Raw genomic sequence first — 25,127 nt, 5'->3', positions numbered from 1 at the left:
GGAGTAAACAAGATGCATGTTATTGACATCCGTTATAACTACAGTCAGTCTTAAACGGGTTGTCTATATTGTCTATACAATTTACCAATATACTTTCTGTATCAATTCCTCAGTTTTCTACATCTCTGCTTGCTGTAATTCTAGAAGAAGCTTCAATGATTCCTTCCTGGGGATAAAAACCTGACCCTGCTCATGTAAAGTCACACAGTTGCAAGGCACAGACAGTTGTGCACCTGTGTGACATCACATGACCGTGGGCCGTTTTTCTTTATCCAAAGGAAGTAAACAATAAAGCTTCTTTGTTCCATGACAGCAAGCCGAGATATAGAAAACTGTGACATATTGTTACAGAAAGTATATAATGAAAAATCATTTAACTTTTTATTATACAAAAACAATACTTTTTTTTGCCAAAAGTGGACAATCCCTCCAATAGTTGTTTTTCTATGCGCTTTAATGTAGTTTCTGGAAAAATCATCCATGTTTTTTTCACCACTGCATAAAATACTATAAAAAAAAAAAAAACACTGTCACTCCTGTGTATAAACCAGCAATTATAGGTTATGAGCCCTCATACCTCACTGTCCAGGACTCCATTTTTGTCACGGTGTGGCGCTTCATACCCTTCCATTTGCTGCCTTGAAACCTTTGCCAGTTTCTCGGCCAGTTCTCGCCAACGTTGAGCAACCTCCACTGCAGTCGTGAGCAGTACAAAGTCCTGAATGAGGCGGACCACCAGACCTTGGCAGTCCATTTTGAGCAAGGCCTCAAAGAAAAAAACAAAAAGGGTAATCCGTTATTTTCATCTTTAAAAATGCTTGTAAAAAAGATTTCATTGCAGATTTTACATGTAAAATACATACATTTTTATTAAATTCCTAAACTACTGCACATAAACTAAGGGAATCTGTCAGCAGTTTTGGCCATACAAAGCAGACAGTGTTAGATATTGGCCCAGTGTAATCATACCTTTGTTTATGGTGGTAGCAGCACCAGGATTATGAAAAATACATTTATATTCCAGGATTGTAACTGGACTTGAATCATACTGGATCACAAGTTTGCGAGATATCTTGACTATTCTGCTGCACAAAGCTTCCTGGCTAAATAAGTATGGTTGTATTAGATGTCTGCTACAGCAGATTGTAGTTTTACTAGTGTGATATGTCTTGTTGGAACACAGCAGAACCAATGTATATATAAATGCATTGTTTTAAAGTTATGCTACTGTCAACAACACACAGATCTCCAGAACTGCTGACAGTTTCCCTTTAAAATCAGAACACCAAGTTACAAAACAAAAGGCATAAAACCTATACAAGCAGACTACAGAAGTAGTGGCCAACCAAGGGAGGAAAAGCAGATGAATGCTAAGTGGACCAGACATTAAAAGGGAACCGCTGCAGAGAAAGTCAGGGGACCGGGTACTTTACCAGATATTTCTCATGCTAGATTTACCGCGGTATAATGCCCAATAGTGCACAATGTACACTCCAACCTACACCCATGCATTGTAACAACCATAAAAACAAAGATTTGTGCTGCTAAACAGTCTAGAGCAGGCACATTGTAGCAAGCAATCTGATGCAGAAAAATTCCAATCAGGAGGTGTGCTACCTAATATACATGAACCCCACCTACAAAACTTATATAATTATGTAATGATGTATGCACCCCCCCCCCCCCAAATAAAATCTAATTTTGAAATCTATTACCGAAATGAGCTCCTTCTGGAAAGACTTCCTTTCCTTGCCCTCATTGTTGTTGCACTCCTCCTTTAGTTTCTCCAGAACAGACGCCACCCTTTCAGTCTCGCTCTCTAGTTCCACGCGGCAGAAGTAGGAGAGGGGAAGATTTCCATAACCAAGGGCATCAGCAAACGACCTCCAGCTACCAATGTTCTCCATTAACAGGGTCCGAACTGAGGCATAAATATAGGTTAGGAACTTGCAAGGTCGCAGGATCTGCTCTAAAAGGAGGCTTGTGGTCAACTCAGATCCTGAGAAAATGTTCGGTTTTGCTTTACCGACAACAAGGACATTCTTGGCATGGATAAGGCCTATCTTTCCCTGGTAATAACCAATGTACCACTCTTTAGTCCACAGTTGTCCCTTTAGTCGGATCTTCTCTTCACTCAGAAGAGCTATGACATCTCCTTTCTTGTACTCTAGCAGATATGGGTTTTTACTTTGTCGCACAACAGTCTTTAGTAGTTTGCCGTATTTTAGGTTGGTTATCGGTCGTTCCTGGAATGTTGGATACTTACACGTAACAGCCAGGGGCGACAAAACTATTTTTCCCATTTCTTTTTTCTTTAGGAATCTTCTTGGTCCTGTGGATTTTATACCAGTTTTTGGAGGTGGCCTTGGGGTTTGTACACAGTACTGTGACAAGATGTTACCGGGCTCATCTCTAACCTGCACCCGAAGAGTGAAATCGGAGAGTTGTGCCGGTTCATGGCAATTTATTGGAAAAATTAGGCGGCTGACTTTGCCCAGTTTAAGTTGAAATCCCCTCACCATCTTGCCCTGGTCGCCAGCTTCTACTCTATAGTTTGTCATGTTGGAGTAAAGGCAAAGTTTAAGATCCTGGGGCTTGGGAAGAACAAATTGTTGTTTCCCCCAAAGCTGTAAGGTGACTGGTGCTGCTCCATGGGCTTGCTGGCCTACTTCATTGACCAAAAGGGTCTTGGGGGCACAGTCATGACCAAATATAGCAAGGACAGCTTTAAACGAAGGATGAACATGCTTGGGACCATATAGTCCAACAGTAACCTTCTTGTTAACATACTCCCACACACTAGAAGGAGGTACCATAGTCTGGGCTTGAACCACCATAACAATATACATTATTGGTTCCAAATTTTCCAGCTTTACTTGAACAGTGTCACCATATGTGTACGTATGAGGCAACAAACTGTATGGACCTTCTTTTGCATCACTCCGCAAGCACTTTATGGCAATGTTAGGCCCGGGTATATTACTTCGCAGCTCTACAGAGACTTTTACCTCCAGTGTGAGAGAAGTGTGCACCTCCAAGTTGCTAAGCTTGATTTCCAGCACAGGGCTTACTGTAGTGCACCTATCATTGTTGAGTTCCAGTGGAGGATCAAGCAAGGCTTTGAGTGAGATTTGCTGCGTCTCTCCAGAAGCTACATGTCCTTCTGGGACATGAATACTAATGTTTGTATCCGGCAGCTGCACGGCACCCCCAGAGCTGTCCAACCTGCAGACAATGCTCGTTTCCACAGGCTGAGTCTGACCCCAGCCAGGATTCTGGCCCAACAAGTCCAGATCATGGCAGGACCGGGCCAGCTTGCGGTGATTGAGCCATGCAGTTCTGAAATCTTCCCTGCTCTGGAACTGCTCAGGAGCTGGGGACTTGAGACCAGCAAAAAAGCTTCCCGTGGCTGGATTATCAGACTTTGCCTGGAGAATGGACAGCTCGGAGAGGCTGTAGGAACGCTTGCTCCGGAAGAATGGATTGTCCCTCTTTACTGGAGCTTCAATGAGATCTATTTGGTTGGCACGTGGTGAAAACTCCATAAACACATCAGTGCTGGTTTCTGTAGAGCTAGCTGAAGAAGGAGCTAACGGATCAAACATCAATAAATCCACCGATTCTGGGGCCACCTTCTGTGGGGTATTCACAGAACCGTTTAGAAATGGGTTTGAAACTGGCCGCAGGAAGGGGTTGTTGTTATTGGTCTTAACAGAGTTCTTATTGAAGATATCTGTCCAGTCACCCAAGAGATCCAGCTCTTTAACCCCTTCATCAATACTTTCCATCAATCCATCAATCATTCCACTGTCACTAAGACAGGAGTCCCGATAGTTGATAGGTTGTACATAGGCAGATGGTATGTAACCCATTTCTGTTGTATTGTGGGCATACCACCATTCACCTCCAGAAGTGTCCAACACGTATAGATGTTCTCCTTTAGAAAATTTCAGTGTGGTGAAGTTACTGGGACAATAATCCTTAATGGCCACCACTTCCTTTACGTTGTCAAGGGATGTAGGGCTGTCGATACGTAAAGAACTAGGCGACAACACTAGAAAAGAAGGGAAAAAAAAAACATATCAATAAAAATATAAAGAACAAGTCACTGAAGAGAGACTTTCTACATAAATAACCAAATTTATTGATTGTCCATGGGAAATTATCAGCAGTGACATATTCACCTACTCTACATATGGATGGGACTATCCCCTCATTAGGAAAACATTGCACATGAATATAGTGTTTTTAGAGGAAATCATTGAGAAGAAATAACACTTCTTGGTCTGTTCAGTTCTGTTCCTTAAGGAAAGTGGGCATCTCAATTCCCTTTTTAGAGGATCTGTCCTACAGTTTGATACGGACGGTATCAGACCCTGTAGAAACACACGCCATCTAGTACAAACCAGCTAGCAATTTAAAGTTGCATTGTGTGGTTCTTCTGTAATTCCACTTACCAATTTAGAATATAGAATTAGAAAAGACTATGTGCAGTTTCACAGGGATTACAACAATTCACCACAACAGACATGTTGGGAGACGGACAGATCTTCTCTAAAGGAAACCTACCACGTGAAAGTAGGTGTAAGCTGCAAATACAGAGCACCAGCTCAGGGTGAGCTGGTGCCGGAGCTTATTTTCGTTATTGTCATAAACCGCTGTATTGCGGTTCAAACACTTTTTAATCTTTATATGTGACGCAGCTGCGGTTGTGTGCTTGGTGCGCCAAAGCCGCTTCACATATAAAGATTAAAAAGTGTTTAAACCGCAAAACAGCGGTTTATGACAATAACGAAAATAAGCTCCGGCACCAGCTCACCCTGAGCTGGTGCTTGGTATTTGCAGCTTACACCTACCATTTTGCGTGGTAGGTTTCCTTTAAGCGAATCATGTTTACTGTAATCTCTGTTGTGTTTCTAATGAATACAAGTCACAACTGGATAAATTGTAAAGAATGTGTCAATGAAGAATTCAAGAAAGGCAGATACAATATGATAACACTCATAGGGGAACCATTGGAAATTACATTTACAGGATTTAGAAAGCAAACTATTGTACAGATTTGGACTACAATGGATCCACTTTTCAAAGATGAAAGTATGATGAAATGAAAGTATGATTGGAAAAATTAGAGTACAGCATGGAAAACAGTCAGCCCCTAAAGAAGGCCCAGCTACTGTTTTAGGTCTCTTATTTTAAAGTTATGTGGATTGTCAGATCACATGCCCAGTTTCTCCTCAATACGGTTATTTAAACATCTGAACACACCCATTACAGCCCTGTAAAACATTATGGGCTATGTGATGACACCTTCCCTTTAATGTGGTTAACCATGATGATGTGACATGCTTCAATAATCCAGAATTTAAATTTTTTTCTCATATAAAAATACATATACTTGTCAACAAGGTATTTTCTTCTATACGGTCAGGAGTCATTTGCTCTGTTAATGTATTGGAAGCCAATCGTTTTACAGTAGAATTAATTTAATGCAAGGTATTTATAGGGTTTTGTCAACGTTATGCTCACACTATGGAATACAGCTTATAACAGGTAATCTCCTGACAAGTGCACACTTTCTATATCGTTGTGGTTTTAGTTTTGTGCACTGCAGAAAGTGTCTGCACAAAGCTGCAGACAGTGATCTCCCTGGGAATATACGGGGGCATTGACTATGTGTCATATGTTTTTTCTGCCGCTGGAATCCTGTTTTTGTTCTTCCGGCACTCCGCACGCCATATTTACCATATATACTCGTGTAGAAGTCAAGTTTTTAAGCACAAAAAATGTGCTGAAAAAAACCACCTGGGCTTATACACGAATCTGTAAAAAACTAGACTGAAATAATCACCTTGGACGAGTATGCAAGTTTTTTTTTGTTTTGTTTTTTATACGCCAAGGGGCTGCAGGAGGGATTTCCATTCTCTTTTTTTCTTCGACACTTTTTTTGGTGCAAAATAAAACCAACAAAAAGCCAACCTACTTCTAAACCCCTTCATGAATGTGGTTTGTCATTTCTGATGATCATTTGTTTTTCTTACGAAGCGCCAAATACATTAGGACCATGTGCCACAATAACAGCCCAAAACACGGCTAAAATTCGGCAACAAAAAGAAGACCTTTAGCCACACATTCATAAATATATCCCATAAGATCTGGCCATGCACACTGAACATAAAAAAAGTGTTACTGCTCTACTCCATTACACATATCCTTGTATATTCATTCCAAAGAACGATCTCACCAGGTCCCAAAAAGGTTAAAAATTTAAGAATTACTCAGTAATTCCTCCTGGCTCTCTGCTCATTTCCTGCACTGGTTTCCGTTGTAGACCTCGTTTCACTCTCGTGTTCAGAGTCGCACGGAGATCCGATACGGGAAATTTATATACAGTATGTACAGTGGGGTTTGTCCTGCTCAGATAGTGGGGAAGTATTTATACTCTTATTTTTATAATACGATTAGAAATGTATGAACGATGTGAAAATTAAAGTGCAAATGTTAGAAGGATTTGCTATATTTATGAAAATCTAGTGATGTGGAGGTATATGGAATTTAATAATCGTCATATGAATTAACCATGTATTAATGCTCGTGAAATTGAGTAATATGCAAAGTTCAAATGGAACTTTTTAGCCATTTTAGAAAGTGTATTTTTTGTAACCAATACAACTCGCTTTTGGATTTAAACTCCAGACATTGCATGAAACACCGGGCCCCGGAAGCAGCCAGAGATGGCGAAACCTAGGTTGGGCGAGGTGTTTGGCGTCCTATTTGGAGTTATGATACGCACGTTTTTAAACCCACTTTTGTGAGTATATGATAATAAAAAGCTTTTACTCTTTATCCCAGTAATCCGCACTATCTGTACATACATTTCCAGTATAGGATCTCTGTGCGACTTTGAACACGAGAGTGAAACGAGGTCTACAACGGAAACCAGTGCAGGAAGTGAACAGAGAGCCAGGAGGAATTCTTCAATTTTTAACCTATTTGGGACTTGGTGAGATTGTTCTTTGGAATGAATATACAAGGATATGTGTAATGGAGTAAAGCACTAACACTTTATGAATTGTTGCCTAAATTTGGGAGTGTGCCTAGTTAGTGGCTCCTCTACTTTTAATCCCCACATTCCAAATATCAAAATATTTGAAGATGCACACTGAACATGCCTGACCCTCCAAGGGGATATTCTCCCTAAGGCTTAGAACTTCAGGATTTAGTTATTTCTTCTTTCAGACAGTAAATCTCTTAATACACCATAGTAAGGGATGGTCAATCTGTTCACAGAAAGTAGTGAAATAACAAATGTAATAAACAAATGTAATAAACATAAAAGACATGTAACCAAGTGAAAGGCCTACCCAAGATATATCTACAAGGTAGGGGGAAAACATACCGACTGTGGGTTAAAGGGCGCAACCACTAGGACCGCCAAGAAAGCTACTACATTAATTTTGGGGGGAATATATGAAGTAAATACAGATGGTAGGCTATTTAGATTGTGCACCCCATTGGGGACAGGGACTGATTTGGCAATCTCTGAGCAGAGCTGCGTAATCTGTGTGCGCTATATAAAGGAATTATTATTATCATTATCCATCTCTCACCTTTGACATCGCTAAGGCTTTGATCAGGGACACCGCTGCTAATATCAATGAGGGTTCCCTCAGACTTGCAGCGCGGTAGGTTATTTGCATTGGCGGACCGGATCTTTTGTGCTGCCATGTTGTGGATTGTGTTCTGTTCACTCAGGACAACATATCCTTTTGTAAGATCACGTTTACAATGTTCAGACTGGAGACGGGAAGCAGCTGAAGGGGACAAAAAGGTAGATGGGTTAAGCAATACAATGACAGGATACATCATGGATATCAAATGGATATTTACACACAAAGATTTCAGACCAGAGTGGCTGATGTTTGCTGTGGTAGAACCAGGGGTGGGACTACAATGGTAGCAGCCGCTATGGGGCCCACAGTTTAGGGGGCCCCGGGATCTGTGGTATTGGGTGTATGCTGAGTGTGTGGTGTCTATAAAATGTATGTTTGTGTGTGTATATGTACAATGGGTGTTTATGGTACTGTATCTATGTGTGTATATGATGTATGTATATGTGGTGTGTCTACTGTATGTATATTTATGCTGTATGTGTGTAGATTTATTTATGGGGAAAGGGGCCGTATCCTGAAATATGCTATGGGGCCCACTCCCTCCTAGTTATGCCCCTGGGTAGTACCAATGTCTAGCAGTCGTAAGAGGATGCACACTCTCCTAAATTATGGTATATATATATTACTTCATGCACTTTGTTTTGCTCTCAGCTTATTATTTGGTGACAAACTAAAGGACTTTTACTGCAACACATTAGACGGCTCCAGCCCAAAGCTTCATTTGGAGATATATACTTTATCTCTCCTGTAAAGAGATGCTACATCAGCTATAAACACTCAGTAGTGGATCTACTTAAATGCTACATTGACTTTACGGCTCATGTCAGCTCCACATACACAGAATAGAGAATATTCACTTATCTTTATGAGGTGCAATATTTCTATAACCTTCACACCTGCTAAGTAAATAGTCTGACTGATACAGGCAGAAGGGAAATATTCCACTAGGCGACAGCTTACAATCACTGAAGAGCGTCTACGACATGTCCATAATGGATCTCGGGCCTGTTTTACCAAGAGCCCCAGCAGCACTGATTGCAGACCCTCCTACACCATTTCTCCTCATAACAAGGACTGCAGAAGTAGGATTTAACAACCCCTTCCCATTTTAGGTAGTGGACATTAGCAGCGCACAGGGTTTTAACCCTTGAGGAAATTTTTTTTGTATTTTATGATACTTTGGCCACAGCTGCCATGAAATTATGTTGCTTTTTTTTAAGCAATGCCACATTATTCAGTCTTTTTTTTATGCAATCTAATATGGGACATATTTCCATATGGTACATTTTCTATAATTAGAAAGTAGGGGATAGATGTTTTCTGCCATCAATTGCAGGATTGCCAATAGATCTCTGTGCACACACTTAGACCGATGCATTAGATTTCCAAAAATTAGTGCTCATTTGTGAGCACACAGAAATAAAGAATGAGTGATCCAGTACACGATGTTAACCCCATCCGGCCTGCACGCGTCAGATATATCAAGAGGCTCCGGCCTCCTTTTATATCAGGGGTACAGCGTGCTGCCGAACAAGCTGAGAAAAAGATGGAAACTTGAGTATTTTCTCCTCACAAATTAGAGTGGAATATGTTCAAATTTGTCCATACACCCTCAATAGCTGTAGGCAAAAAAAATAAAAATCTGTTCTTACTCACAATTTCCTCATACACCTGCGCATACTGTTTGGTTAAGCATGCAAGTGTGTTCAGAGAAAGGAGAACATTAAAATGGGTTGCGTAGAGACAGCCAGTGCCAATACATGGAAGGAATCTTAAAAACTAAGGACCAAATAGAAGATATGAACAGTAGAAATACAGGGAATTATAGTGTCCAGCTAATGTATATCTTCCATGGTATAGGGATAACAATTAAAAGTAAACTTCAGCAAATTGACCTTTGAATGACGTAACATACAATAAGAAATATAGTATAATAGCGTTGTATTATTAAAGGGGTTTTACCAAGTTTTGTTATCGCCCAATCCTGTATAGAGGGAATAACAACCTGATCAATGGGAATCTAACTACTGGGAGCCCAACTGATCACTAGAATGGGACCCCTAGTAAATAACTGTGGTCCTGTCCTCACTACTTGATGGAGAAAAAAGATCTAGCAAGAGGTCTCTCCTTTTTTAATGAGCCTCTTAGTAATTTTGGAAAAGTAGGAAAGTATGTCAGGTGACGTCCTGCAAGTCCCAACGGAATCAGTGTCTTTAGACAGCTATGCACATTAGGCATGCTCAAAGTAGTCTGTATTACTATATAAAACCAAGCCAGAAGTGGATCGAAAACACAAGTTGTACAATTGTTGTATACTCTTATATACCAAATCCAACTTACATTCCCTTTAAATTTCACAATTGAATGATTCGCACTCAAGTTTACTTTCTATAGTAAAAAGAAGGTTTAAACCTCATGTATTATGGATGTTCCCCTCTCCACAGAGTTCAATCCTATTTTCTTATCAAGAGTCTTATCCTGTAAAGTGTGCTTTGTTATATAGGAAGCGTTTTTTTTTATGTTGGATGTTTTGGATGGATGTTTTTATGAAATGGTCGGCCTTCCATGCTGGATTCATTGTCCTGTTCTTCAGAAACACATGATTCATCTTTTGTTCAGTTCTGTAAATTCACATACTGAGAACAGTTCATATAGGAAACACAGCTCCTCATGATAGCAAATCACATGTTTACTGCACAAAAACTGGGAGAAAAGTAACTCGCCGTCGGATCAAAAGGCACGTATACGGCAAGTTATCACGTAGGCCTGTTACCAATGTAACGTGTAACATATTTTATTCTGGTGAAATAAAAGTTGGTGAATACGCAAACAGGATCTGTCATCTGAAAAGATGTTTATAGCAGGAATAAACTGAATAATATTGGAGCTTTTCGAGTCATCACATGTGCCAAAACACTGACTATTAATTTCTTTAACACCCCTAAAAGGCGATAATGAGATTCCTCTATACAGGGAGGCCAAGTGGAAGAAAAGAACATTTTCAACTATTTTAATTTAAACTATCGAAACACTGTGTCAAATAGAAGTGAGAAACTAAGCTTCTTATGAAGAGAACAAATAACGCAACAAAAATGTATATTGATACATTCATTTGGAAATCCATATAAAGCTATGCCAGATTAACAAACTAGAAGAGAAATCTCCTCCGATTTACCTCCAATTTGCAGATTGTAAATAGGACATCTCCTGAGGAAGCAGTGGGTGAGAAATGTGCATCAAACTTTTTGTTGGCCTCCCGAGACTGTCCTTAACCCTCAAAATGTATTAATGTATATTTGCCGTCGGCAATTGCATTGTACATTACCATCCCTTCTTAACCACGTCATGTAACCCATAAAGTCTGTTTATTTTACAGGTTCATTACCTTTACACTAGAAAGTTGAAAGCCATGAAGACCTGCAGACAACTGAGAGGGATTAATGACAGATTATTAGTGATCATTCTGTATTTCCCATCAGTAATTACAGTAAAACTATGCAGATAGCCCAGGCCCTCCCTGACATATCCAGAGCTGATCTCCAACACACAGATAACCCTCAACACATAACAGGTGCATGTAACAAAGAGCTTGTGTCCCTTGAAATGTTTATGGATAGGAGATAATTTGGCAATAGTTACAGAGCGCTGGACAGATCACTGCAGACTTTAGAAGCCACTCAAGGAGACAGGTTTATTTGATAGATGGACCGAACTCCTACAGTCAACAAATAAAGGACATCTATAATCTTCTATTTATTAGCATCTTCATTTGAGTACGGTAAGAAAGAACATCTGGTTTTGGGTTCAGAACGGCCTAGACACCCACCTCCATGGTTGGTCTGAATTGTGGACTGCGTAGTTCCTGTCACCTCGCAATTACAGTACGGTACAGTAATGCTATGGTCAGTCCATGAAATCCAACCAGATTTCACAGATTGACCATGGTGCGATTCTAGCCTAACTACAAGCCATATCGCTGAACTTGGAGACACTGCCTAAAAGAAGGGTCCACTCAACACAACTGCATTCAGACGTATTTGGATTTTAGTAAATCTCCGTAGGAGGTACATTACCATGTTTTGCAGTGCATGGGCGTTATTCTAAAAGTGGTCCACTACAATCTAAAAAGATTAAAGGGGTTTTCCAGGATAAAACCTTCTATCAATTTCCAGACAAAAAAAACATATAATGCAAAAAAGCAGTGTGGCCACTGTATCTGTGGGGGTGCTAGGTGTTTGAACATGGACGGACAGATCTCTTTAACATGATATGAGAGAGTTCTATGCAAAGGTTGTACACATGGATGTGTTTGAATAATGGAATAATATACAAAGAATGGGGACAGGGACTAATCTGGAAAGCTCTGTGTGCGCTATATAAAGGAATTATTATTAATGGTGAATATTAAATTGTTCAGATGAAGGTGTACAGAAGAAAAAAAAAAAAATGTCCCATCACAAAACACTGCAGGTAACAAGGAACTACTACCCCAGACAGTAAAACCATAGGCCACCGGGACCAGTGACAATAAATGGAAACTAAAACAGCAGGAATCTAGAAGGACCATTCAGGAATTCACAACGGAGTTTCTGGAAAACCACAGGACAACATTACACAAAAGCAAAAACAGACAAAAACAAAAAACAAAATCACAAATCTGCAACAGTGAAAAGAGAGGCAGCTACAAACACCAGCCGAGTGTTTGGAGAGTGAAACTGCAGAACAATGGATATCACACAGCCTCACATGTAACGGGTCAACACAACCCTCCTAGAATACAGTATCCAACACATAACACTGCTAGATGTGGTACATTCAGATGGCCATACATCAAAACTGCATTACAAAATAGGACATTAATTTTTGGTGTGGATTTAGGGACACTTTAGTTTTACAAACATTTGTGGTCTAGATTTTGTGCAGAAGCTCATACTTGTCTGGCGGCGGCACGCTATGCGCTTAGGTCAGGAGAGTTAGGCGCATCTCCGGCACTGGAACGTGCAGCAGGACTATGAAGAGAAGCGGGGATATGAAGCGGCTACTGGCGGTGTGGTGGAGTAGCCTTCACCCCCAGAGTTCGTTTAGGCTACTACACACCCTCCAATAGCCTTTGCTAATTTGCATAAAGATACATGAAAGTTTATTTGGGCAGCAGCTGTATCCCTGAATTAGGGAAGAGAAAAAAAAAAAAAAAAAGGGGGGGGGGGGGGGATGCAGCTGCTGCAGCCATGGGGAATCTGCATCGGGAACTACATGAAAAAGTAGTTTCCCCGATGTTAGATTTCCTTTAATACCATTAAAAAAAATAATAAATTAACAAAAAATAAAATTCCTGTAATTTTTTCATACACCAGTGTTTAGATCATGAAGAATGGAGTATGTAAGGTGTCAGCAAGTTTATTAATGAAAACTGAATCGCATAATACAAAGTGGTCAAAACAGCAAACATTAAGGCGCCATTTCCTGGTATGGGATTCGCCATCCTGAATAACTTTTATATTATGGTAGATCAAACATTTTGGCACAATTTGAGGCCCCCTTAGGTAGTAAAACCTTTTAGTCTTCGGCAGACTAATACAGGATGCCAAATGAAAGCTATAGGAGCCTTTTAAAGGCTCCCAGCTATCACGGCAAATTCCGACAATGTCGGGGGTGTTTATCAGTCATCCAAGATGGTGGCCGCTATATGCAGAACTGTTAAGTCAACTGTCAAACTGCAACACCTAACAGTGTTAGCACCCGGCGCATATTGAGGGCTCGGTCTGTGAGCCCTCTCCATATACTCTTTCAAGACCAATCGTGGTCAGGTTAATGATATGATAAACTTCATTAATCCTATACGAAATTGATTTCTACATTACAACCACAACAATTACACTTGGGGGCAAGGGATTCCTTCTACCTTATATCACGTGCAAGAAGCAAAACTTTTATTTTTATATAGGTCAATGGTTTTTGGAAGGAAGGACTTTAGAGTCGCACTGGTCACCTCTGCTACTTTTATGATCATGGATCAGGGGGTTCATCTCTGTTATTGATGTAAATTTGGTAAGGCAAACATCCACTTAGGCTTTGAGCTCTATGCACAACCTTTTGTAGTTTAAGATTAATACTAACCATGACTTACAAGCTGTCCCTAACCTGTCCCCTCCTTATTTTTCTAAGCTCCATCACCCAAAAACCATACCACATGTAATCTCTGTTCCTCACAGGACCACCAGCTCCACTCCTTTGCCATCCACTCTTCTCACAACCGCTCCTCCCATAGATACTCTACTCTGGAACTCTCTACCAAAATGTATCAGACTGTCCACCACCTTCCAAACAGGATTGCCTACTATACACCCTAACTGTACTGCTCTGCTCCCTCACTCCGTGTCTCCCGTCCCATATAGATTGTGAACCCTCATGGGAAGAGACCTCTTCCCACTTCTGTCAGATCTCTGTAGTTTTTGTACTTGCATTTGTTCTGGTCTTAATGTAATGTATGTGAATCGCTTATCACTCGAACAGCAACATGGAAATAATGGGGCCAAGATCTTGCATTGAGACCCCAGTATATAACGGCTTAAAAAAGCATGCTGGCAACTGAAGAAACATCTAGAAAGTCATTCTACTCCCTTTTGTGAAGCACACAGCATATTACTCACTGTTCCTCTGGCTAGACTCCTTGCTTGCCTTGTCTTACTCCCCCCTACAGTATCCATCAGGATTAGCTGTCTTCCGGTTTATATCCACACAATGGCTCAATGCTATAAATACTCAATAGTCTGGTCAGACTGGGTGGGTGACGAGTATCCAAATTCTCCTCCCCTCCAGGGGGTCTCCAGGGAAACTCAAACTTCAAATTGTGGGAAACGGCAGACAGGACATCAGATTTCACCTTAAAAGATAGCTGCAGGCCAGTCTATTGTACAAGCCATATTCATCAAAGGCACCTGGTAAGCAAAACTAGTGATGGGATTAAATATTAAGCTCATCTACCCCCACAAGTATCACCGGCAGGATTACTGCCACAATATAACAAATAGTGAACATAAAGGATCTTGACAATACACTTCTTTGGTGTGAAACCAGCCATTCACACCAATGGAGACCCATGCTAACATTACTGAAGACTTGTATAAACTCAAGTTCCATTTATACATTGTGGCTCAGTTGCTACAATCCCGCTTGGCAACATATGTTCTATACAATGCTATGGAAAAGGCCATCACTATATAAAACAGACAGGTCTTCAATGGGAACCTGTCATTATGAATATAAAGCAGCGTGCAAATAGCAAGTTACAGAGCAGGAGGAGCTGACAAATTATTATTACTATTAATAATTTATATAGTGCCATCATATTCTATAGAGGGTTACAAATCATAGGGAACATAAATAAAATACTACATGACAGTACAAACAGTGATCAGTACATGGTGCCTTATTTACAGGCAGCATTTTATAGAGCAGGTGCAGCTTAGTATATAGGTTTTCTTAATCTCTTATATCGCAGTTCTAATACAAGTGTTATTGCAGCATAACTAACAACATAATGCAGATTCATCAAAACTCCTACATGAGTACTGCTGGAGAAAACTCCACTTGGCTCACAAAATATCACCCATTTCACCTATAGGTGTCGGTCTATGAATACATTTCACTAAATCAACGTGCAGCCGGTGTTCTGATTTAATGACTAAACCTTCAACTGGTACAAAATGCTCCGTTCTAGAAATTTCCAGTTCAAGTAACACTAATATAGTCCACACTGTAGAATTATTTCAATTATTCCACGTATTCTCATACCTGAAGTACAAAAGACAAAAAAAAAAAAGTTATCCCCTCCCCCATGTGGAGCTGAAAGCTTCTCTCTGGGTCATAAGAGGTGAAGATAAGAAACACAACATGCCAAATAGTGAATAGTGGCTGTTTGAGCCATACATAGGGTTAAGGACAATTGTTCAATAATGAATTCCCTCGGGTTATAAACTATACAAGGAAACATAAACCTAACTGTAGAATGAAGAGTTAACAGGAGGCACCTGGGACGTCAGCAAATCCTAAGCAGGTGACAAGCGTCATCCTGATCCTATAATAAGGAGAAGCAGATGTCAGAACAAGGGACCTGATGGACAGTGTACAGGATATGGGTGCCCTGACAATTTTTAAAAAATGAGGCAATTCCTGGGTTGATTCAGGAGTCATTAAATTCATGAGCATAACAATAGAGAAAAATTTGCTAAGCTTCTCAATGTAATTGCAGTTCGGGTCTGACCTAACCGCTACAGGCATGTGCACCCTCTGCACAACACCATCAGACGGCTCATTATCAGTCTGCTATCCATATGCCTGTACATTGCTGGCAGTGTAGGTGACTATTACACACAGATAATCACTATTAATGTCAGTGTAATATTCCTGCACAATGTGTGGCATACAAATCAGTTTTCAGACTCCTAATCCATAATAACCTAGATGGGTATAATAACTTAAAGTGAACCTGTCACCAGTCTTAGGAACCCTCTTCTGCTTTGCTTCCAAAGGCCTGGAGGAATAATAATGCTGTCAATTTAATGCTGTTCGGATTCCTTTTTTTCACGGAAATCAGGAGAAGTAAACTCTGTTGCAGAACAATGATTGGCATTGAAGTATATGAATGGGTCAGTAAAAGACATACAGTGTACACGGAGGACAATGATGTGCCGTCCGCTTTTCTTGGCTCCAGCACAATATGAGGTACAAAAATTTAGCTTTGAAACATGGCTGATTTGAGGATAGGCGATAAGTTGTAAACCTGGAAAACGTCTTGATAGCATAAAACAGAATTTACCTTGTTGATCCAGCTACACTGCTCAAAAAATTAAAGGGAACACTTAAATGAGACATCCTAGATCTGAATGAATTAAATATTCCATGTGAATACTTTGCTCTGGAAATCAAATTTATTAACCACTGAGGGCCTGGATTTGGAGTCACCCACAAAAACACACTACAGGCTCACCCAACTTTGATGTAATATTCTTAAAACAAGACAAAATGAGGCTCAGTATTGTGTATGGCCTCCATGTGCCTCTATGACCGCCTAGGGCTCATTCAAACTGCCATCTGCGGGGCCATAGACGGCAATAGAGGCACGGCGGGGATCCGGGGTGTGGCACCGATCCGGGCCGCACACCGCAAAAAGATAGAGCATTCTCTATCTTTCGGCGTGTGTGCAGCTGTGTGCCGCTATTCTCTATGGAGGGAGGTTCACCTCCTCCTCACCTCCAGCACACGGTGGGCATACCGCGTGTCAATGTACCCTTACAATGCCTCAGCATGCTCCTGATGGATCTCCTCCAAGTCCTTGACTAAAGCATCTACGAACTCCGGGACAATTTGTGGTGCAATGTGACGTTGGCGAGACATGATGTCCCATATGTGCGCAAACGGATTCAGATCTGGGGAAGAAGCGGGTCAGTCCATAGCCTCAATGCCTTCATCTTGCAGGAACTGCTGGAATACTCCAGCCCATGGCCAACCGCACCAGCATATGGTCTCAAAAAGACCAAAGACCAAAGGTATGAGGTAGGAGCACAGGATGACAGTGGCGAATTTGCCAATCCTGGTGTTCTCCGGCTAATGCCAAGCGTCCAGCACTGTGTCGGGCTTTGAGCACAACCACCATCTGTGGAAGTCAGCCCTCATACCTTCCTCATGGAGTTGGTTTTTAAATGTTTGTGGAGAAGCCTGCACATTTGTGGCTGCTGGAGGTCGTTTTGCAGGGCTCTGGCACTGATCCTCCTTGCACAAAGGCAGAGGCAGTGGTACTGCTGCTGGGTTGTTGCCCTCCTATAGCCCCTCCGCATCTCCTGGTAGCGCCTCCACCCTCTGGACACTACACTGACAGACATAGCTGACCTTCTGGCCACAGCTCGCATTGATGTACCATCCTGGATGGGCTGCACTACCTGAGCCGCTTGTGTGGGTTACCTCGGCATTGTAGGGAAGTCATCAGGCACGTGGAGGCCACACACAAAACGGAGCCTCATTTTGTCTTGTTTACGGACTTTACATCAAAGATGGATCAGCCTGTAGTGCGTTTTTTCCACTTTAATTTCAGGGGACACTCCAAATCCAGGCCTCCATAGGTTAATAAATTTGTTTCCATTGAAGATTTTTTTAAAAATTTTGTTGTTAAGAATGAGAATATTTATTTCCTTCAGATCTAGGATGTGTTATTTCAGCATTACCTTTATTTTTTGAGCAGTGTATATTTGAAAGATCTCCTTAATGTTACATTCTGCACCAAATCCTTCTCACTTATGAAAGGTCACAGCCATGCAAGAGACATTTCTGATTTAACACAGACATTGTACGCTTTAGTGGGAGTCACACACTGCGGATGTCATTCATACCACACAATTATATGTGGAGGAGCAGTTTAAGCAGTGAAGAATTACAACCCTTTAGGTCACCAAAGACTTGAAAGATCAGGTTTTGAGGTCATCAATACAAGATAGTGATGGTGGAGGGTTTACTTGACACTTGTTCAGTCAGATGGAAGGGCCTTGGTACATAACGCTCCATTTGTTGTTTCCAAGGCTTTTAGTAGTGTCTCTGCTTAACATTTCATCTCAGTCCCATTCACAGTATCAGAAACTGACTGGAGGCAAGAGAGACCCCCAAAACAAAAATTGAAAACAGAATAACGGACAAAATTCCTAGAACAAGGATTTTGGATTCATTTATACAACAATAAAGATTTGCTGATGACAGATTGCCTTCAGCTGTATACTTTGTGCCTCTACATAGAGTTAGCAAACAGCTGGCACAATACATGTTTACATCAAAGAATAATGGAGAAAGCCAAGAATTTCTTTGTATAAACACAAGGAACTGTAACAGCTCTTCTGTAGCTGGTAACTAGCCAGTAATGTAAAACACTGAATACACTGCAAGACAATCCATGGTTAACTTGTTTCGGAAGCAGCAAGAGGATGGAGGATCTGAGAGGGCAGGGAAATCGGCCTTAATCCTCTCATCAAAAGAGAAAGCAGAGCACCCACTCCCTCCGGAGATCCCACAAGGCCTGGACAAAATGCTCAGGCCAAGACGGAAAAACCCATATATAGACATGTTTAAAGGGGTTGTATCAAGTTTGCATGTTATAGCAAGCTGATTGATAGTATCCGACTGCTCTGAGACCAGGGGTATATAATTTTAATTTTTTTTTAATTACTGTTAGATATTGATTATTCATGCCCTATTGAGAAACCTATGGGGGAAAAAACAAACACAAAAAAAGTCTGAATTTTTATCTGGTGCATGCCAAATCTGCAAGAAGATCAGCCATGAGATTCGTGTGCAGCGGTCTGACTTTAGGCATTTGCAGTTCTGTGCCTTGATCTATACTACATGCTTTTGTTGGAGGACGACTGACAGCTGATGTGTACATTTTTAGCATCATAGATACCGAGGTCATTGAACACTTCTGCTTCAAAGATCACTTTGAATCCAAAACTTATCTCCTTGCTTCTACATATGACATACCCTTTGATGTCTACGCAATGACTGCTGTGTTTCTGTTCAGCAGAAGCCTCTATACAAGGTCACGGCCCTGGCCAGGATTTTTGTAGGCGAATATAACCATCTTTGTACTTGGCCTTTATGATATGGGCTGACCACAACCGCCCACATCGTTCACAAGACAATAAGTGAGCTGTGTGTTACGTAAACAGATCAATGGGGGCGACAAACAGCTTATATGCCCCCATGGAGGGTATACTCATATCTATCAGCAATCTCAATGGAAGGATTTATTGACAATTGTATGGGAATTTGTTTGCATGCCATTTACCTCCCAATAGTGGCCTACATGCAGACCACAATGCAGTAAATCCTCAAATGATGAATTGTGGTTACGGCCTGACATTTGCTTAATGAGTCGGATCAGGGCATGCAAATTGTGTGACATTTTTACCCTACTCCTATGCAAACAGGTTACAATGAAAACTGCATGACATATAGTACACTAATTTGTACAAAATATATATATATAGTAGATGTAAACAAAGTAGCAATTCTCAAACCAAAAATAGACAAATTACATTCCATATAAACTGCTCGATGCAGATGCGATAAGACATCAAAGCAAAACTCCAAAAACAGGGCAATAACATTATTCTAGATCACTGTATTTCCACCACTGCATGGAGATTAAAGGTTTTTGATTAAAGGCTGCTATCTACAGTTTTGACTGCAAACATATGTCTCTACCAGCTGCTTGACTTGGCGGGAAAGCTGTCATCCACATAAACAGACTGGCAGACGCACACACAGCATCCTAATGATGGAGAGAGACATATTCTATAGTTAGATGCATCAAGAAACCAGAAAATCCTTCGTTTTTCAAACAATATCACCAATAAACATCTCCAAAAATCCAGCAAGACCAGCAACCATTACTACTACAAAGTACAGACTCTCCAGGGTCCTTTATGTATACTTGTACATAAGGCTTTCATAGAAAAATACCTCTATACATACATGAATTCAGTGCAGAATGGCTTGATGTGTGTAAAATCCAATAGTAATGCAATTTTACAGTTTTATATCAACTGTAAAAACTTCCATGCATTTCTATGGAAGACATATTAAGACACCATACAAAAGCTTCTTAGCGGCTCAGTGCCCAATGCAGGTAAATAGAGTGGAGCTGCAATATAAAGCACAGCCTTGTTTAGGGGGTTTTATAAAGTTTGTATGTCATCATCACTAACAGGTGAATCCAGCGGCTCCATTCAATACTTTGGGAGTGATGGACATTGCACAGCAATGAGGTGTCTCTTGTACTTTTATTCAGTGTAGGAGATAGCCAAGGGCTCCATTCAGCAATCTCTGACACTCCCCTACCATAAATGGAGCATTATTAAATACCCATTATTGAGAAAAGGACCCCCATCCTCATAACAAAAGAACAAGATAACCGGTGAGGGTCTGACTGCTGGGACCCAAACTGATCAATTGTGCTATCCCTTACTCCTATTTTTGCTATCCCTTCATTTTTAGGGCTAATCTTTCAGTTCCCCGTAACTTTAAAAAAATCTTTTATGACCCTAATATACAAATTTCCTTAATTGGGGCATGGAGTAGCCAGAGCTGACACTACACTGCGCGGCTACTCCACGCCTAAGTAGCCACTTTTGATCCTGCAACCAAGAAATCTTTAGCTCATCCATGAGACAGTGTTCTACGCATGCGCAGAAGCTTCGGCCTCAGAGCAGAGACTGGGCAGAGCGCAGGCAGGCGGCTTGGGAACTGTGGAAGGGAGGGACTGGATGGATTATACAGCACGCAGTAGGCATGCATAATTATAATCTTGCATCAGTGTGCACGAGTGACGTAGCCAAATTCCCTTTCAAAGCACTACAGTCGCATTTGCAAATTCTAAAGTTAACTTTTGGAATAGAAGGAGCAGTTGAAAAATAAACAAAAAGGCATGGGTGGGCACAACCCTATCCAACATGGGGGTTAGTTTAAGTAGGTACATCATGGTGACAGATGCCCTTCAACTGCAAAGATGATAAGTAGAAGGGGTACCCAATGTTTTCCCAACCACCAAGCTAATATTGATCACCAAGTTTAGGAATAGGCAATTAATAAAGTCTGGAATATTCTTTGACAGTGTTTTTAAGAGAAATTCCACATTTATGGTGCACAATGTAGTAAGGTACATGTGGTAAAGAGTAAACTCAATAAAGATTTGTTTACACACTATAAAAGGGGTGTATAGGATACCCCAGAATCCGATTTATACTTTGCAAGGTAAAGAAATAGCACAGACTTTATGATCTACTAAAAAAGTCATCATTGCCACTATTTATCTCATTTCCTCAGAAATTTAAATAAGACCTAAAAACCAAGGACACTTGTAGGATTTTCTTTTTCTAAGACATGAAATGAATGAGATCCTCGTGGATGGTAAATTGTAGTTTCCGCTCTTGTACCTGTGTCCCTTACCCCTCCCACAGGTGTCTGAGCTCCCATGTCACTGCTGGAGACGTGGCAAATAAGGTTTATTTATGAAGACATAGGAGGGGAATGGCTTTGGTACAACAAAGCACAACCCTGGCAGCGGCCGCTGTCATCATTCATATAAATAAGCCACAGAATTAACTGTTTCAAAGCCAGGTAACATCAGAACATGCTGCATTACACAGAAGGCCTTGGCCGAGTAGGAAGGGTTAATCCCTGTACAGCTGCACGTCCACATATTGTACAGTCTCAAAGCAGCTGGGACAATGAATGTACATTTACCCTAATAAAAGCCTCTAGAGAGCCCTTCACTTGGCTAGGCAGAGCCTTACACACATTACCATGGATACTTCTGCTGCAGTCCTGACATCCGCTTCTGGTCACCCCTTTCAAGCTTTCTGAACCTCATTTACGTAAACGCAGGGCGGCCAAGAGAAGCAGCAAGGTTACAAAAAAGATGCAGCTACCTACCAACGCAACCATGTCCCATTATATCAGGTGCCAACATATGTCCAATCTACCTGTCATAATAGTCATTCCTTTAAGGAAGAACCTGCTCTGCTGTGAAAGTAATAGGCAGGCGTGGAATCAAGTTTTCCATCGCCAGGAGCCTCCGTGTTTGTCATGTCCTGCAGCAGGTTTGGGAAATTAGCACAGTAAAAGGAGGCAATTAATGTTAGCGACTTTACGGCTGCAGTAAATATACCGCCACGGATTTTATAACCTGGAAAGACAACTTTTATGGCCTATTAAGGAGGGGAAAATATCATAAACCTCCCCTCTCTTCTACTATATAGAATAACGGCTCCAGCACAACACTGTTTTATAGCGATGTATTGTTGGTCTTATGTCTGCAGGTGACAGGGAACATAGGACCCCATTCTGGGGTAACTAAATACCTATTATTAGAAACATACCCCTTTAATCACCCCACTTAGGATCAGATCTTGTCCATTGATTAGATTGGGAGCCGCATTGGGGACAGGGACCGTTTTGACAAGTTCTGTGCAGCGCTGTGTAATATGTGTGTGTTATATAAATAAAGGAATTATCATTATTGTAAAACCACCCATTAAAAGGTTTATGCAGAGTGTAAAACTGAACAGTGTTTAACACAAAAAACTTGTGTATATTAAACTATGAGGATATAACAAAATATAATGTTCTTCTCACGCAGAGAGCCTCAGGGATAAACCCAGAGCCAACAAAAAGATCAGGCGGCTTCTTTTATATTCAAATATACTTCGAAAACTTGTAAAGCAACTAGTTACAAGTGGTAGCCGGCGTAATTGGTGTACACCCCATACAAATGGCCCATTGACTGCCAAAGTCTGATATTTAGGTGATTTTATAGGTTCATCACTTGCTCCTTGTCTGTATAAACATGGGCTAGCTTCTGTTTCATGACAGCCTGTACTCTGCAGGTGTTGCGGTAACTAATTTGCCCAGCAATAATCTTATGAAGTATGTGCCATACACATTACAATAACTTCATCTTAATCCGACAACTTTTGCGCAAATCCATTGTACGTTAGAGGGTCATACAATGTTACTCCAGCAGATGTCAAGGAAGAAAGGATTGGGCAGATTGAATTTCAACAGGTGCCCATACATCATCAATAGCTGCCAGCTGAATAGTTTACCTCCCTATCCCCCTTATACAGTGGCAGAGAATGCATGTGTGCCGAGTAGGTTAAGGGGACATCACTGGCAGCAGCTGATGTCCCCCAAAAACAGATGTGGAAGTTCTACTTTCCCCTAATATGTATCAGGAAAGGGTTCACCACCCCAATACATAAAAGATAATCAGCCAATCCCATTTATCAGTCTTCTCTGTAATGTGCCTAAATGTTCCTATTTCCATTGAGAACACACGCACACTCAGCCAAACTAAAGTTGATAGAGGGTAGATGTAATAACCGTCAACAACTGGAACAGATCTGTAATTATTATGTATTAACTATAATTTTAAAAAAAAAAATGAAATTTGTTTTTGTTGCTATAGTTCCAAAAATCACCATTTGGCTCGTTACTAGTAATACTCAGAAAGAAGAAGATGAATTGTAGTTCTACAGGCCAAGTAACCTGACACACACACTGCCATCTGGGAAGAAGTCCGCTGATAGCAGGAGACATGTAATACAGCTAGTAACCACACACAGACTATATAGGCTCATATAGTACTTGTAAATAACACTGCTAATCCAGAATAATCCTGACCCAGAGCCAAGGAGTAAGCATTTAATGTAAGGAAAACGGACGAAGAGTAAACATTTACGGAGAAGGAGCTAATTTTAGCGTCTGGGGAGTCAGATGGTACAATGATGAGGACATAAATCAGGATAGAAGTACATGCATTTCCTTTGTGGAAGTGACATGGAGAGGATCCTGTACCACCCCTCAAGTATTAGGCAGCTCCTCCAGATGGCGTAAACCACTAGTAACACCAAGAACTTCCAGAACACCACGTTCTATGGACATCCGCTACCCAATGCCCCCAAGGTATCTACATATGGGAGGAATCACTATTACATTCCTATGGAATGAGTTTGCCGGATACGTCCCTCATACAAAACTTCCAAAGGTGCCAAATCTTTAACAGACCTTAAAGGGATATCATAGCCCCCTATTGAAAGCTTATCAGGAGTCACTGAATGCAGTCTATTGTTCCCTGTTATCAGCTATATGAGCCCCAGGGAAAAGAAGACTCCTATGTTCTTTAGTGAAATAACAGAGGAAGTCCCAAATGTCATGAGCACTGCTTTACCTCCAGAACAGTGGAGGTAAAGCAGTCACACAGGGTGATGTAGCAGAGATGTGTTTGTCATTTCACACATGTGGAGCTGAATGATAAACTCCGCTCTGCTACATACAGTATAACATTACAACCCTCTAGAGAAGCATCTAGCAAGAGAATACCCCAGAGAGGGGCAATTAGACAGATGCACAGCAAAACACAATGTATAGAGACATGCCGGCCACTGGAGCATGCACACACTACTACACCCTACTACACCGCGCAGTGCACGCCCGGCTCAGCATTATCATGGCTCTCTCACCTCCGTTACACCGGGGATCCTCGCAGTCTCGGGTCACCGCAGCCCCATCTCTCCTGCAGCCGCCGTATTCAAGCTCAGAGAACAGTCCCAGCTGCTATGAGAGGTGAAGCGGGAGGAGCTACGCCTGACCCCGCCCCCAGGAGGAGGAGCGTGACACGGGAAGTCTGTGATCCGTATTAACTCCTGCAGGGCAGATGAGATCTGTCTCAGGATTCCTGATGCACCAGGGTCAAGTTACTAGACACGAGGTCTGTGCTGATAGCAGCTTGTGTCTGAGGGCCAGACAGGCTGAGAGCCAGGGGGATCCACTACAACAAGGCAGCATTCAGCCAAAGAAAAAGTAAACTTTTCATAACAATGATGCAATTTATACAAGTTTTTTTAAAAAATA

The 25,127-nt window shown here is 41.2% G+C and overlaps 1 protein-coding gene across 1 annotated transcript in view; it reads right to left on the bottom strand.

Annotated features, from left to right (window-relative positions):
- SH3BP4 (SH3 domain binding protein 4) overlaps positions 1-24,893 on the bottom strand; it is a 28,815-nt gene extending 3,922 nt beyond the window's left edge. Inside the window, exons 1-4 of the mRNA XM_072121480.1 lie at positions 24,737-24,893; positions 7,611-7,814; positions 1,716-4,054; positions 578-766 (exon numbers count right to left, since the gene is read on the bottom strand). Of these exons, the coding sequence (XP_071977581.1) occupies positions 578-766; positions 1,716-4,054; positions 7,611-7,728 (2,646 nt within the window). The 5' untranslated portion in view covers positions 7,729-7,814; positions 24,737-24,893. The remainder of the gene's footprint in view (positions 1-577; positions 767-1,715; positions 4,055-7,610; positions 7,815-24,736) is intronic.
- Positions 24,894-25,127: the final 234 nt, after the last annotated feature.

Source organism: Engystomops pustulosus, chromosome 8 (genome assembly GCF_040894005.1).
Source record: "Engystomops pustulosus chromosome 8, aEngPut4.maternal, whole genome shotgun sequence".
Classification (NCBI taxonomy): Eukaryota; Metazoa; Chordata; class Amphibia; order Anura; family Leptodactylidae; genus Engystomops; species Engystomops pustulosus.
This window is presented reverse-complemented; position numbering and strand designations above follow the sequence as displayed.